Source organism: Dioscorea cayenensis, chromosome 2 (genome assembly GCF_009730915.1).
Source record: "Dioscorea cayenensis subsp. rotundata cultivar TDr96_F1 chromosome 2, TDr96_F1_v2_PseudoChromosome.rev07_lg8_w22 25.fasta, whole genome shotgun sequence".
Lineage (NCBI taxonomy): Eukaryota > Viridiplantae > Streptophyta > Magnoliopsida > Dioscoreales > Dioscoreaceae > Dioscorea > Dioscorea cayenensis.
In genome coordinates, this window is record NC_052472.1 from 2,970,192 (window position 1) to 2,987,501 (window position 17,310).

At 39.4% G+C, this 17,310-nt stretch overlaps 1 protein-coding gene and 1 non-coding gene across 2 annotated transcripts in view; one reads left to right on the forward strand and one right to left on the reverse strand.

The window, feature by feature from the left end:
• Positions 1 to 2,660: 2,660 nt before the first annotated feature.
• On the reverse strand, positions 2,661 to 2,767 carry LOC120281716. The gene has a single exon (XR_005542769.1). It is a non-coding gene; the product is annotated as a small nucleolar RNA R71 (small nucleolar RNA).
• A 9,604-nt stretch (positions 2,768 to 12,371) lies between these two features.
• LOC120279655 (glutathione S-transferase F10-like) overlaps positions 12,372 to 17,310 on the forward strand; it is an 85,882-nt gene continuing 80,943 nt past the window's right edge. Inside the window, exons 1-4 of the mRNA XM_039286582.1 lie at positions 12,372 to 12,518; positions 13,245 to 13,376; positions 14,675 to 14,749; positions 14,854 to 14,857. Coding sequence (XP_039142516.1) covers positions 12,372 to 12,518; positions 13,245 to 13,376; positions 14,675 to 14,749; positions 14,854 to 14,857 — 358 coding nt within the window. The remainder of the gene's footprint in view (positions 12,519 to 13,244; positions 13,377 to 14,674; positions 14,750 to 14,853; positions 14,858 to 17,310) is intronic.

The window sequence follows — 17,310 nt, forward strand, 5'->3', positions numbered from 1 at the left end:
GCTCGACAATAATACCTCAACATAGAAGGTTATGAGCATCCTTTATGTGAGTAACCCACCCCGCAAGAGGATTCCAAAGAGCCTTATGAGTGCACTTACGGTCTATAAGTCTTGAGCAGAGAGTTTTTGACGTACCTTACAAAGGCCAGCTTACGCCCGTAAGATGAGTAGTAAAGGTCATCTAGAGAACATTATGGGTAAACAAGGACTCTTTTATGAGTGTATAATATTCATATATTTCATATCAATTTGTATACTCAATCGGCATGTATTAGAACCATAATATGGAATTCGATACTAAATATTATGTATTTTGTATTAATAGGCTTAGGGCAGTGATTAAAGATGAGGGAAGAGACAAAGGAACCATTCTAGACCCAAAAAAATGAGTTTGTAGCTCTCTCGTCATCATTAGAACAAGGGCAAGGCAAATTGGGTGCCTTACAGGCAGCTTACGGTCATCTTTACGCCTGTAAGTCTATTCTAGAAGACCTTGCATATATACTTATACTTGTAAAAGGGAGTCAGAGCCAATCCAGAGGACCTTACTAGCAAGGCATACGCCCATAAAGATGTCCGTAAGGACCATCCAGAGATGCTCATAAGGGCAGTCGTAAGAAGCAGAACAATGAAGCTTACGGTCCAGCACTTACAGTCGTAAGCTGGACCATAACAAAATCAGAAGACCTTACACATGGGTTTAAGACCGTAAGCATTCCCGTAATGCTCATGATAATCTTTTTTCCAGCTCCTTTACGAACCTAGTCCTTACGCCCGTACGCATCCCGTAAGAAGTCAGGTATAAATAGAACTTATGAGCATTTCTAGGGCATTCTCTATTCTATCTTTTTGGATGACTCTTGGAGGCGAGGTTAAGGAAGAAAAGAGCCGAATCTCCAGCATTCTAAGGGTGATTTGGAGAGTTATTTGGTCCTACTTTCAAGGGGATTAAAGATCATAGCAGTTAACCTCATCTTAACAAAGCGTGCGTGGAAGCTTTTTTAGTGACTCTTCATCCTAAGGATTGAAAAGGATGGTTTTTATGGATCTCATGTATTTCTCTATTCTTTGTATCTTAAATTATTTCCCTCCATTAATAGAGGGTTAATTTGTAGATGTTTGGGCATAGTTGAACTCTAGGGTTTATTTCTTTGACTTTGGTTATTGGATCTTTGATGCTTTAATTGATTTCTTATTTGCATCTATTTGAATCTAATTTTGAGTTTGAATGTTTGGTTACTAACGAGGCAAAAGCCCTAGTTATCATGTTTGATGTGCTATGTGATAAGCAAAAATACCCACCTAACATAGACATGCCGTGATTAGAGGGAATTGTGAGTAAGCCTGGTATAGGGTATTAAGGAGATTCCGTCTCCCTCAATTATCTCGAGTGAGTTGTTGGCAATCTCCGTGTTCTTTGTAATCACATGGAGTGGATTTTACGAGAAATCACATTTCTACTCTGTATTCAAATTAGGGGTAATCTCTCTCTCTCTCTCTCTCTCTCTCTCTCTCTCTCTCTCGCGCTCGCTCGCTCTCTTTGGTGGAGATTATCTACTTAAGAGTTTATCATCAGCTCATAGTGAGGTTTCATAGAGTATTAATGTGATTGTGTAGATGTTTGTATCAGCTCTGCACCTATTTAGTTACTCTTCACCTGAGAAATTGGGGTTTAGTATAATTATAGAAACCTCTCGATTCAAATAGGATTGCATGTTTTGATGACCATTGTCCTATACTCAATAACCCTAGAGGGATGCTATAGCCGAACTTTGTTTTTCCCGTGATTTCCCTTCTACTACTTCTCTTATTTTCTTGTTTTCTTTTGCTCTCGTTCACACACAAACACTTCAATATTCAGGCTATTTTTTGGATCTAGAGTTATTACTAGTACTCACTTTCTTTCCTGTGGACCGACACTTGGTATTTACGCACACTTTATTACACGATCAGTATTTACGCACACTTTATTACTCGACTCGGCACATACACTGATGGGTAAGAAAAGTGATATTAGGAACACTTGAATATCTATCACTTTAGTCATTTCTTTTCTTTTTCTTATTTATTTAAATTATTTTTCTCTTTGATTGTCTTCTGATTCTTTTTTCTTTTATTTGATTTTAGTGTATGCCACCATAGGGCAAAGCGCCAAGACTAGCAGAAGGCGAGAGTAGTGTAGAAAGGGTGATTGGAACCAGATTGAGAATAGCCTTACTGAACGATATAGGATCATTGATGGTGAGTATTGAGGGAGAGCAACTGGATACTATAGCAGATCAAGGGAATCGGTATAGGACCCTTAGAGATTATACTCGCCCCACTCTTGACGATTCTCAGTCAAGTATAGTGCGCCCACCAGTTATAGCAAACAATTTTGAGCATAAACCTGCATTTGTAAAGATGGTTCAGAATTCAGTACAATTCCATGGCTTACTGGATGAGGATCCCAATAGTTATATTGGGGGATTCCTCGAGGTATGTTACATGCTTAAGATCAACAACATTTCTGACGATGCCATTAGACTCCGTTATTCCCATTTTCACTGAAAAGAATAGCTAAACAATGGCTTCAGGCTATTCCTCGAGCATCTATCATTACTTGGGAACCGTTTGTTGGAGCATTCTTGGCCCATTATTTCCCTCTAGGAAGAACGACCAAGTTGTGTCAAGAGATAACAGTGTATGCACAATTGGATACTAAATGATTATTTGAGGTGTGGGAAAGATTTAAAGATTTGTTGAGGAAATGTCCACATTATAACTTCCCTGAATGGATGAAAGTTTATATTTTCCATCAATGTCTCAATCAGAGTACCTGATAGCTAATTTATTCAGCAGCGAGAGGCTCGCTTGGCAGTAAGACCCCGAAGGCAGCCAAGCAGTTGATCAAAGAGATAGCCATGAACAATTATCAATAGTATTCAAGAGGCAAGTCAGTTACAAACCCAGCTAGGATGATCGAGATTAGTAAGGTCACAGCATTAGTAGCCCAGGTGGAAGTTTGAGTAAGAAGATTAACAACTTGTCTACTCATAGATCAGCTACAGACATGGCATGTGACACATGTGGGGGAGGATACACCTCAACAGATTTTTCTATTATAAGAGCGGTGTATGGACCCACTGAGCAAATAGATTTTGTTGGTAGTGTCCTTTGACACCAAGGAAACCACTACAACTCAGGTCGACGGAATCACCCCAATTTTTCTTTGAGATATCAAGGGCAGTAATAGAAGCCCAAGATAGGATTCCCTCCTCACCAACAGAATGACAAGAGACCCACTTTGGAGGAAGTACTCACTCAGTTCATTTAGAGTACAAATATTAAGTTCCAGCAGTAGGAAAACCAATTCCACAAGCATAGAAGCATCGATTAGAAACAAGCAAGCTTCTCTTTAGAACTTGGAGAACCAGGTGGGGTAAATTGCCAAACTGTTGTCTGAACATCCTCAAGGAAGCTTACCGAGTAACACAGAAGCCAATCCCCATGAGTATCTCAAGGTAATTACTCTTCGAAGTGAGAAGGAAGTGGGGATAGGTAGTGAGAAGGTCATGGAGAAGGGAAAGGAGCCAGAAATTGAATTCGTTGAGAGTCCAGCAAAGGAAAGTGAACCTACTCCGATTGTTGAGAAGAAACCGCCACTACCGGTGAAGAAGTACTTTCCCTACCTCTCTTATCCTTCAAGGATGAAGAATGATCGTACGGATGAATAATTAAGGAGATTTGTAGACTTGTTGAAGCAATTACACATCAATGTACTGTTTGTGGAAGCCTTGTCTCAAATGCCAAAGTACGCCAAGTTTCTCAAGGACCTATTAACAAATAAGTAGAAACTTGAGGAGGTGTCAACGGTGACATTGAGCGAAGGGAGTTCGGCATTGCTCCAAAATTGTCTACCGAGGAAGCAAAAAGATCTGGGGAGTTTTACTATTCCTTGTAACAATGGTGATTTGGTTAATGAAAAAGCCCTAATGGATCTAGTTGCTAGTATTAATCTAATGCCCTACACCATGTTCAGGAGACTTGGATTTTGTGACCTTAAACCAATTAGGATGACATTGTAACTAGCGGACTGCTCCATTAGACATATTAGGGGAATCATAGAAGACGTTTTGGTTAAAATTGACAAATTTATTTTCACGGTAGATTTTGTGATTCTAGATGTAGACGAGGATGTTGAAGTTCCCCTCATTTTTGGTAGGTTATTCTTAGCAACCTTCCAAGCCCTCATTGACGTTACTAACAGTAAAATGACACTTAGGGTTGGGAATGAGTAAGTAATGTTTGCTTTATCCGATGCAATAAAATACCCCTCTACTTTTGGTGATACATGTTATTACATTGATAAAACTGACTCACTTGTGGATGAATGTGTGCTCAAGACGTTAGATAAAGAGCCTCTCGAGAAGTCATTGTATGGCCCTCACATTGAAGAGACCACCTCGTTACTTATACCTACCCTTATTGACGAAAGCAAGTGAAAGAAGAAATGGCGCAAGGTCACTTCCCCCAAGAAAGGCAAGAGAAAACCTTCGCCCAAGGAGGTAACCCGGAGTCAGTCCACTACATTGCTAAGTTCCTTATTTTATCCAATCTCGCAGTTGGGCATTATTTCAGAGACATTGGCTCTGTTTATGAGGAATGTTTTAACTTTCAACCTCCATGACATGCGTGTTTCAGGTAAGTCAAGCTCATGATGTTATACAAGTGCTTCTTGGGAGGCAATCCAAGCAAAATTTTTTGTATTTTGTTGAGTTTGAGTCTATAGTAGTAGTTGTGTAGTTTTGTTTGAATTGGCAATAAATTTCTCGGCTTGTCATGATTTTCGTGTTGGTTGGTTGCTTATGATCATAGATACTCATTGTATAATTCTCAGGTCATATATGTATTTAAGCCTAACTACAGGAAACCGGAAATACTCTGCTCAATTTTTTGAGGGCTCTTATGGGCTATTTACGCCCATAAGAATAACCGTAAGCCTCAAACAGAGAGCTTTATAGCATCTTAAGCCTATAAGCCACCCGGTAAGAGGAATTTAGAGAGCCTTACGAATGAACTTACAGCCATAAGTCCTGGAGAGCACAGTTCAGAGGTTCTTGCGGGTGGCTTACTTCCATAAGTAAGGCCGTAAGTGTCATTTAGAGCACCTTACAGTTATATCTTAAACAATTACAACCTGCAACCTTCTCGAGAATTCAGCTTAGGTTCCTTGCGGGTGTCTTATGCCCGTAAGCCATACCATAAGAGCAAGACATAGAACCTTATGAACTACAGTGCTAAGCCTTCTACGGTTGTAACCTAGGTTGTAAAGGAGATATACCCATGCGGCGTAGGCCTTACGTCTGTAAGTACCCCGTAATTATTCATTCACAGAAACTTACGGTCGTGATTAACGCCCGTAAGCACTTAGGGTTTAAGCGCCATCGTTGATCTTTGATCTTCATTCCTAATTATTTTTCACCAAATTCTTGGTTGCTGGCATTTGTTTCTCCTCCCAGTCTCTTCCCTTAGTCTTCCTCTTCTACTTGACTATTTTCAAGGAGGATTGGACCGATTTTTAGCTTCTCACTGGCCGATTTCTCCATTTTCTTCTTCGCATCAAAGGTAATCTTCATTATCATGATTTTTAAGTCTATTGATTGATTTTTTGCATGGGAAAAACTGCATGAATGTTGAGAAATGCTTGAATAATGGTTTAGAATTGAATTTTGTAATTTTTGGAGTTTCATTGTAATGGTGACTTTCTCGATACTTACGGTGGTAAGCCTTCCCATAAGCAAGCTGTAAGCATTATAGTGTTGTTCAAGTTTCATATTTTTGTATTCTAAACTTTGTATTTTCTTATACAGGGTGGTTAAAACGAAGAGAGCTGCTTCTGGGTCGGCCAAGAGGAAGCGATCCGAGGCATCTACCTCGGGTATAGCCGTAGAAGAGGAGACATCTACTCTCCCGATTCCCACAGCCCCTATATTTGCAGAGGCTCACTTCAAAGAGTGGTTTACCTACTTAAGGATGAAGAGGTTTGGCCAATCCCGTATAGTGGATTGGCTCTTATTTACACAACTGGGGATCGAGGACGAGGTTAGGAGGATGATCTAGTCAGGAGCCTAGAGCCGACTGTTTTCAATAGAGGAGTAGGTGTACCATAACACTACCTTTAAGGTCCTCAGCATGTTTGAGTTAAACCGAAGAATGGTAGGTTTTGCTCTCCAGGGAGCAATCCGATTTTAGCTTTTTTTAAGAGCAGCAGTCGCTGACGCATACAAATTTCACGCGCTTTGCTGATAGGGTTATACAACATGGACTTCACTAGTACCCCACCATACGAGGAGCTCGTTATCGACTTCCCTCTCAGCATCATAATCAGGGGTGTCTAGTACCACCTGAGCCGCAATAAGAGCTACGAACCAGGCCTCACTAAGGTCTTCTTACTTACCCAACCAGTACTCAAGTATGTGCACGCTGTCATTGCCCAATCCTTTGCATCGCGAGGCTAACACAGGAGTAATGGAACGGCAGGAGCTCTTATTCCTGTTCAGTCTGGTTCACCGCAACCCATCCACCTAGGCTACGCATTGGTAGATTTCATTGCTCATTAAGGCTAGAACGTACTGATAAGTGCTTGTGTATTAGTAATACGAAGTATTTTTTTCTTACATTCAGCATTACTTTTCTCAGATTTTATCAGTTATGCATGTGTATTTGTGTTCTTTTGTGCATATAGGGTTGTGGAGACAAGTATGAGAGAAACTAACCAAAAGTAGATCATGGATGCATTTTGTTGATGAAATCTTAGAGTGAACAAACGCGAAGACACAAGTTGTGCGTGAAGGCATATGAGTGTGTGCCAACCTCTGTTGTGCTTGAATAAACATGCAAATTGGAAGGGTACAAAGGCAGTCACGCTCATGTGTTCCAACTTGTTAACACTAGCAAGATCTTCACCAAATGTGATTTTTATTGAAGACGCAACGCGATCTACTTCATGGACTTGTGCCCATTCATGTGGCCTCGATGAAAAGTGTGGATTTGGGAGCATTTAGGCGACTATAGCAGTTTACTATAGAAAAGTACTATAGCAAATCACTGTAGCAATTACAGTTCATAGCGCGCTGAAAATTCGATTGCTGGAGATTCACACGAGCGTGTGGAAATTCCACACGCCTGTGTGGATGCCCGATTCTAGCCCTATTTAAGTCACGATTTCAGTCATTTTAAAGAATTTTTTTCTCATCTTTTCCCCATCTTGGGAGGCGCTAGCGGCTAGGGTTTGGAGAGGCTTTGGCAAGGCTTTTAGAGTGGTACTACGGCCTTCAACACCGTGTTCCTTTGGAAGATAGTTATTGGTGAAGCTTTCGTTGGCATCAATTCTGCAAGGTGTGCCCTAGGCTTGACGAGAGAACCCTTAGAGAAGACGAGGCTACTCCACAAGACCATCGACACGGAATACGAGGGGGTTTTACTTATGGATTGCATGTTTTTACATTCAATTTCATTATTGATTATATTATGCTCCATAAAGAGCTAAACCATTAGTGGGTGCTTGGACTTGTAAACCTTAGGATGTTGTTGTTTCATTGGTCTTTCATTATATTTCTCTAATTGATGTCTTTAATTGAGTTCCAGTCTTGAATGTTTATTGAATTGATTTTTTCTTAGAGTGACACTAGGGTTGAGAATCTACATTGGTAATCCTTGTGAGTAAGTGACACACCATGAGAGTTAGGCAAAGCAAGATTGGAGAGGGTCGAGAGGGTGAGTCTAGAGGTAGAGGAATGTCCCCTTTCCCTTCCAGTGTGATTTATCCTACCTCTGTGTTCCAAGAGTTCTTTGTGGTCATAATAGAGTGAAGTGCTAAGAGAGAAACTCCACTGGGGCTTAGTTGCACAAGCGACCGAGTAAAGCGTTGAAGTAATCCTTAGTGTTAGGCCTTAATTATGACTAGGGGTCTTTCACCTGGACCAAAGGGTTAGATCTATATTAGGGAATAGGGTTTATCACTTGGAGTCTCTAGAGCTTTAAACAACCTTACACTATGTGAGGTGTTGAGATTGAGCGATTTCTCCGCCGGGGCATAGTGTAGAATTAGTCACGGTTGACCTTAGGTTTGGGACCATGTATTTTAGGATTTCCATGACTCATTAAGCATTAGTTAAGAGACATAATGGTTAGTCTTGCACTTGAAACAATAGTCCTAGGGGGAGCAATATCTAGGTGCTCCGCTTTCTATCGATTGTCTCTCCTATCATTTTATTGCGTCTCTCTCTTGTTATCTTTATTCTTATTTGTATTGATATTGTTCACATTACTATTTATTCATCCTCACCGTAGTTAAATAGCAATTCTTTTGTTTTTGATCACTATTCCCTGTGGATACGACTACCCGCTCACTAGAGTACTTTTATTACTTCGACAATCTGTGCATTTGTGGTACACACGCAAAGGTGTGTATCACGTACACCTGGGTGTGATCTTTGCCAATCTATACATTATACGACTCATCAGAGGTATGGGACTTAGAGATTGGCTCCAAGGCCAGGAGATCGTGAATGATGCGACATCTCTTGGCATGGATACATTGCGACTAATGGGGATGGTCAGACAGAGCAGATACCGACAGAAGAGGCCGAGGCAGAGGATGAGGAGTCCAATGATGAGTCTGACAATGAGTCATCATTATCATCGCCTACTGCACCAACGTGTGCAGCCAGCCTTATAGAAGTTCATCCCTGCCGATGGTTGGAGGTTCAGGAGTTGTAAGCTAAGATACGACAGTTTCAAGAGGGGCCTCCAGCTCCAGCTCCTCCTTTCCTGCATCCGTCGATAGAGAATGCACCCTTAGATGAGTTCGAGCATTAGCTTTACTTTATTTTATTTCATTTTTGCTTCCCATACAGTGTATACAGTATTTTTGGCAAGGGTTGGCCTTGCCTAGTCTGCACTTATTTTGAAACTTCTAGTGGATTATATTTTCTGTTTTGTTATTTTTATTTTTTTTTGAGGTTTAATGTTCGTTCTTTACACCTCACAGGACTTATTTGCAACATCCACCATCCTCAATTATAAATGGAATGCTCAATCGGTCAATTCTTGACCTTGAGTGACCCTCAAACTGCTAGGGCACAACCATGGACACATTAGGACGGTTCCAAGTTTCAATGATTTCACATATGTGAATTAGGAAAGTAATCGTATTCCACTACCTCCCTACTATTCTTTACATTACCTTGCATGCTTCTCTTTTACACACATTGAGGATAATGTATGATTTAAGTGTTGGGGAGGGGTTCGAGTTTCATTGCTAACTCTATTACATGCTAAGTGTGACTTATGAAGGTAATTTGAAAATGTAGAGGAGTTTCCTAGTATTTGGGTGGACACTAGCGAGTTTGTTCCATTTCAAGTCCTACATTTTTTAGTGTATATGTTATTCTTGGTTATTCACCTAATTAGAGCACACATTTTCTCAATTGTAGTGACTTAGACCATGTTGGACTTCCTTTGGTTGTATTCATTTTACTACTTGTGGACAAAAAATTTTGCAAATTTGAAAGAATTTGTTTCAAGAAAAAAAGAACAGTTTAAAAGTTGAGAAATAGAAAGAGCTACCCCTATTATAAGTGTGAAGCTACTCTTGACAAGTCGGATACTGTGTATGCCCTAACGAGAGAAAAAGCCACCTCTGTAAGCGAGTGAAAGCTACCATATTTGTTTAGTAAAAGATGTGGAAAGAACTACCTCTCTTATAAGTATGAATGCCACTCGTTTAATGTTCATAGGAAAGGGCTACCTTGGGAGATGTGTGAAGCTGCCACCTTATGCATAAGAAGTTTTTGTGTGATTGTCTGCTTTTGGAAAATCTCTAGGTTGAAAGAAGCGAAGTAGAGAGTTGTAAACACACACGAAATTATAATCTTGAATAGAATGTTCACTATTTTTGGGACTTGAAATTTTTAGCATTCTTGAATTATGGAAACCTGAATTACTTATGAAACTCCTCAATTCTTTAACTCCCAAGGTCGTACACTTCCTCCACTTGGTGTGTAATGTTCTATCTTGCTTGAGGACAAGCAAAAGCTTCAGTGTGGGAGAATTTGATTAGTGTACAATGTTCATATATTTCATATCAATTTGTCCAATCAATTGGCATGTGTTGGAGCCATAATATGAAATTAGATGCTAAATATTATGTGTTTTGTATTAACAGTCTTAGGACAGTGCTTAAAAATGAGGGAGACACAAAGGAAGCATTCTAGATCCAAAATGATGAGTTTAGAGCTCTCTCGACATCATTAGAACAATGACAAGGCAAACTGGGTGGCTTATGGGAAGCATACAGTCGTCCTTACGGCCATAAGTTTATTCCAGAAGACCTTGCGAGCATGCTTATACCCGTAAAAAGGTTTCATAGCCAATTCAAAAGACCTTACGGGTAAGGCTTACGCCGTAAGGTTGTCTGTAAGGACCATCCAGAGGAGTTTATGATAGTAGCAGATGCCCGTAAGGGAAGTTACAATAAATAGAATAGTGAAGCTTACGGCCCAGCGACTACGGCCGTAAGCTGGACCGCAAGCTTCACTATTTTGCTTATTGTGACAAAATCAAGAAACCTTACAAATGGGGCTCACGACCGTAAGCATTCCAGTAAGGCTCGTGACAATCTTCTCCAGCTCCTTTATGTTCTAGTTCTTACGCCCGTAAGAAGCCCGTAACAAGTCGGGTATAAATAGAACTTATGAGGATTTCTAGGGCATTCTCTATTCTATCTTTCTATCTTTTCAGGCGACTCTTGGAGGTAGGGTTAAGGATGAAAAGGGCCGAATCTCCAGCATTCTAAGAGTGATTTGGATAGGGAATTGGTAGTACATTCAAGGGGATTGAAGATCATAGTCATTAAATTGATCTTGACGGCGTGCATGGAAGCTTCTTCGGTGACTCTTCATCCTAGGGATTGAAAAGGGGGGTTTTCATGAATCTCATATCTTCCTCTATTATTTGTATCTTGAATTATTGCCCTCCATTAATGAAGGGCTAATTTGTAGATGTTTGGGCATAGTTGAACTCTAGGGTTTATATCTTTGACTTTGGTTGTTGGATCTTTGATGCTTTAATTGATTTTTTATTTGTAATCATATATATTTAAATCTAATTATGTGTTTGAATGCTTGGTTGCTAATGAGGCTAAAGCCCTAACTATCATGTTTGATGTACTACGTGATGAGTAAGAATACCCACCTTACAAAGACATGCCGTGATTAGAGGGAATTATGAGTAAGCCAGGGTATACGGTACTTTGGAGATTTCGTCTCCCTCAATTCTCCCGAGTGAGTTATTGGCAATCTCCAGGCTCTTTCCAATCAAATGGAGTGGATTTTAGGAGAAATCACATTTCACAGTGTCCCTTATGGCTGTAACCCAATACTTATAACCTAGGTTCCTTATGGACAGCTTAAGCCAGTAAGCAGACCACAAGAGGTATCGAAAGAACCTTATTGACCACAGTATAAAAACCTCTTAAGGCATTAACCTAGATTGTAAAGGAGATTAAACCCTTACGGTGTAGGCCTTATGGCCGTAAACACCCTATAAAGAGCAGACAGATAGCCTTATAGTTAAAGTTTATGCCCGTAAGCTAACAATAAGCACTTAGGGTTTAAGCGCTGCCGACGACCGGTGAGTGCCCATTTCAATTTTACTCACTAATCTATTATCACGGTGACTTTATCTTCATTCATTTTCCTATCCTTGTTCTCTACTCTCACTTTTGAGTCATTTAGCATGGGTTTGAACCATTTTTTGAAAGCATTTCACTCACCGAATTTTTCAATTTTCTCCTCTTGCTCAAAGGTTTAATCTTTTTATTAAATATTTTGGTGAATATTTGATATGATGTATTGAAATGTTTGTATACATGTTTAAGTAGTTATTCATGTAGTTTAAACTAAAATTTTGTAAAATTTTGGGCTTGAATGTACAAGAGGGGTCTTTACAACCTAAGCTCGAGGCTTTCGGCTATAAGACCTTCCATAAAGGGAGGTTTCCCCAAGGTTTACGGTCGTAAGTCTACCAGTAAGCAAGCCATAAGTTTTCCTATTTTGAGAAAAAAAACATACATATTTTTTAACTAAGTTGTCATATTCTTTTCTTCTATAGGATAACTAGAATGAAAAGGCCGTAGCCGACTCGTCAAAGATAGCAAGGATAAAGGCATCGACCTTTAGAGCGGAGGGTACCACTCCCTCCACCCTACCTCCACCTGCGGGGAAGATATTCTCTGCCCCTATTTCGGATAGTGATATGACCGCTTAAAGGTGAAACAATTTGGTCAATCTCGCATTATAGAGTGGCCGGTGCTAGTGCACTTGGGGATGGGGAACGACGTCTTCCACATGGTAGACTTCGAGTGGTGGAACCAACTCCAATCCATCAAGGTGTCGATTTACCATGGCGTCACTTTAAAGGTGCTCAGCACCTTTGAAGTTGAACGGAGTCCAGTAGGATTCTCTCAGTCCAGGGTTATATAGTTTTAGATCTTTGACGAACCCCGGCACCTAAGCTACATGGAGTTTGTCCTGCTGCCTAGTTTTTACGACACCGATTTCACTATGACCCAGTAGGACGGGGGAATCCTGATTGACTTTCCTCTGGGCATAACAATAGCAAGAGTTTGGCTTCGTCTCAGCAAGAAATAGAATTATGAGACTAGCTTAATGAAGGCATCACACCTGATCTAGCCAGCACACAAGTACCTATACGTAGTTATAGCACTCCCGATAGTAGGTCGCGTCAATAGTACCGAGGTGGCGGGCGATAGAAGTTGTTTTTCTAGTAGAGTATGGTGGAGCGTCACCCCATCCACCTAGGACACGTACCGGTGAATTTTCTTGTAGACTAGGGCAGTATGTGCGCCTCATCGAGATCTTCGCTGGGCTATATGTTACACGGCTCATGTGAGCAATGGGACTTGTGGAATGGCTAGAGGGTCTCCCGACAATTAGCACCCCAACTTCTTTGGGGAATGAGACCCTCCGCTTATGGGGATGATCATAAGGCTTGGATCATGATACGTTATCGCTCCCAATACCATTGAACTTCCACCAATTCAGGGCAAAGAGGATTCAGGCGAGGATTTAGATGATGAGTCCAGTGAGAGAAACTCGTCAATCCTGTCCGTCACCACTTGTCTGAGCATATTCATCTCGAAAGCGCCTCCACAATGTCAATCTCTGATTCAATAGCAGATCGAGGCACTACAAGCTGAGATCCAACAGCTTAGGACAGGCCAACAGGCGATCGTTGCATCCCAGGAACTGATCAAGGCCAACCTCATCCATACCCTGGACATTTTGAGCCAGCTGGTCCCCCCTCCGCTGGTTTCTACTCACTCGACTTCACCACAGCATCCTCCAACCGACTCCTCACCATCGAACACCGCGAGCATTAATTTTTTTTATTTGTAATTTGCCCTTTTTTATTATATGTATTCATCTTTTATTGCAAGGGTTGGACCTGACAATTTTGTACTTATTTTAGACATCATTAGAGGGCTTTTAATTTGCTTTTTGTACTTTTTATTTTTTTTAACTTTTTCTTTTTATACATTGTCATCAATCTTCGCAGGACTAGAATGCAACACCCAACATGCTCAACTTTAAAAGGGGATACTCACTCGGTCTCTTTTTGACCTTAAGTGAACCCCTACCACTGTGCACAACAAGGAAAACACCATGCCTATTCAAGGATTATTAGCATTCATATATAAACTGGAGAAGTAATCGTTTTCCATCCACCTCTAATATTATTGTTGCATTGTCATCTCTTTTATCATCATATACACACATTGAGTACAATGTATGATTTTAAGTGTGGAGGAGGGCTTAGGATTATTTGAACTCTTTTGCATTCCACATTGTTGACTTATGAAGATGTACTTGAATAATTAGTGGGAGTTTCTTAGTATATGGATGGACATATGCTAGAATGATTTTTATGTTCTATTATTTTTTTTTTTAGTTTTTGCTCTATTCTTACTTATTTTTTCAATTTGAGAGCTAAATATATGAGGAGGTACAAAAAAAGACTATAATAAATTTTCTTTCAAAGAAGAAGAAATACAGCGATTTCGCCCAGCTAGATGAAGTATACAAACTACTGTCACACTCTACCTCAACACCCACATCGATAGCTAAAAATTATGTAGTATCTATGTATTATAATGTTTTCCTATGTATTATATGTCATATTTGGGTAATATATCTCATATAATATATCTCAAGGGTAGTCATTAGTTAATACTGTATAATGTGCACCTTTTTTGTGTATGTTTTGTTATTCATGTACATCTTGTGACCTAACCAACATTTAGATACACTAACAACATGTTAATGTCAAAATACGGTTATAATTTTGACATGTTACAGTTGAATGATGTAATTAAACTAGAACCAACTGATTGAAAATAGAAACCCAAAAGCATAAATAGTACATGTATATAATACATGGAAAAAACAAATAATACACAGCTACAGTTGATATCATGTAGGTAGCTCTCCATTGACAATGACTACATTACAGGAATGACAGTTGTAGTCAATTTCATAACATCGACTGCAGTGTGACTCCCAAACATCGAATGCTTGTGATTTGATCCTTTTCCTTCTTGGGCATCCAGGTGTTTCTTTGTGATTGGTGGCTGCATGCAAAGGTCACATTTGTCATCGCTTGGCTTATTGTGGTTCAGGATGGGGTATATGAGATATGCATATGCATAACGATATGACTCAATAATGAAATGAAGCATTCGTCATCGACATAGATGTATATTTGCTTCTGTCTATATGATTATTGTAGACTCGTGATTGAACGAGAGACCATACACTTTCCATCTACGGCATGAGAACTTCTTCATCAGTTCACATTGTTGTTCTCATTTACCACTTCGTAGTTGTCACCATCAAATCAGCCCACCTACAAAAAAGTGCCTATCTTCTACAATTTGTTCAACTTTGTTATATATCTCAAAACAAATTTGAGTTTCCCATCTGTGGGATTGTTTATGTTTATCGGTCAACATATTCATAAATTTTAACCTACATGTCAGCTTTTAATAAATAAGGATATCAGAAAGTATACGTGAAACACATATATTACATAGTAAGAAATAATGTCAATGATCATCCTCGTATAATAAATGTTAATCTAAAATAATACACATGAAAAGAAGATAATACACATGAAAATACAATCATACACATTAACGACCAAAAAATTGCACATGACCGAGTCAACCATGATCGTTATTGGAAGATGAGTGCACCTTTAATCCAAGCATTGAGTGACTCCCTTACGTTAGAGACATCTCGCACCAAACGCGCATCCTTTAATAAATTGTTGGACCAATGGTCGACATCGGACTTATGAAATAATTAATGGTCCTCCTGCACTGATGTAGATACTAAGTTCATTGGCTGCATCATTATACTTTTTGCTCATGCATGTGTATGCAACTCTAACGATTATGGTCCAACACTCTTCTCTTAGGACCTTACCTAGCCTAGAGTTTAACTTCATGAAGTTTGCCTCCATATGTACATCGCAAGCAAAATCATGCGGGGATGATGGGAGAACTTTCACAATAGCCTTTACAGACCCTTGGATCATTCTGACACAAAAGTGATAACCATCTTGTAGTCAAGGTTCATCTCCACCAAGAATCTAAATGTACTAGAGAAACAAATCGCAGTTGGCTACTTCATTTTCATGTATTACTTCACCCTAGTAACCTCTTTCGATCCAAATCTAAGCCTGCTTGTACAATAGACGAACACCATGCCCCCACATAATATCCTTATGTATATTGATGGCTCTGCACAAGGGTTGCTCATTTATTTTCTAAATCATATGATGATAGAACCATTTCTTGTTAGCCTTTGGATGCGATGTCATGCCAATTCCTCCGCTATAAATGTGTGTAGAGTGAATTGTCTTTACAAAGAACATGTTGACATTACCCTCGTTCCATGCTCACAAACACTACTAGCAGCCCGACATAGAGCATTAAATAGTTGGCTATTGTTTATCGCTTTTTAGAAAGGTAAAGTTAAAATTACATATGATGGTGGAGCTGCAGAGGAAATCTTTAAAGTGTTTGACATTTTAAAATCAGTGACCTTGTGTAATCGGGGATCCTTAGGATGCTATAGAAGAACCCACAATGCTTAGGTCCTTTGTCAAAGGGTGTTGGGATAAGAACGTCTCTATGTTGGGTGTTATGCTTTCCGAAATGACTCCATGCATTGTTGTACTAAATAAAGCTAAAAGAAACAATCTATAATACATGCAAACAAAGTATATTACAATGCAATTACTAATACTAAACCGGAACATATGAAAATATATGGAAACCACATATAATGAAGAGGAAGACTAAATAATACATAGGAACAATTAATAATACATGCAAAAGTGGAAAATTGTAAGCCAACCCGAAAGCATAAAAAGGGGCACTGCCACAATACAATGACTAACTGACATGCCAACATTTATAGTTTTTTACGCTGCAAAAAAAAGACTCTGCTAGACTGTCTGATGTTCCTTTCACGTCGTTCACAATGAGTTTCACAGTATTTATGTTGACCATATGGTATATGTAGTACATACATTGAAAAGTCCGTCTCTAACTCAATAGGACAAATCATTTTGTAGTTGTTTGCCATCACAAACTTTACTCTCACCCAAGAGACATCAAGGGCCCAGTGCCAACATACCTCATCAAGCACTATTTCCTAAGAATTCAGCACGGTAAACTGCAGGACACGTCATTCTCCCTAGTATATCGCAATACTGAAGAAGGTTTCCATTAAGGGGTACAAGCAAACAACTCTTGATCTCTGCAAAACATTTGTCACCAATGTTAAATGTGAGACACATATAAGAACATAACACACATACTCACAGGTCCTCCAACAGTAGGAAATCCTTCACACTACTCTCCAAAGGTTAATATGAATAAGGGATTAGAGTAGTTTTTTTCACATCTTTATCATGAAGATGAAGGAGGAGAAGGAAGAGCTTACTTCTAATTCAAGGTAACTAGTACAACAAAATTAAAAAGAATATAACAAAAAGCTTCTCTGAAGGTTCCATCAATATTAAAGTTATACAACACCATTTAATGATAGATGTGACAAGAAGAAAAAAAGTTTGTTTTTATTTATTCATCTCACATAAGCATTTTAGGCATTACATAAGAAGGAAGGTAACATGGTTAACAGCGGGCACTTGACTAGAAAATTCAGGGACTCTCTA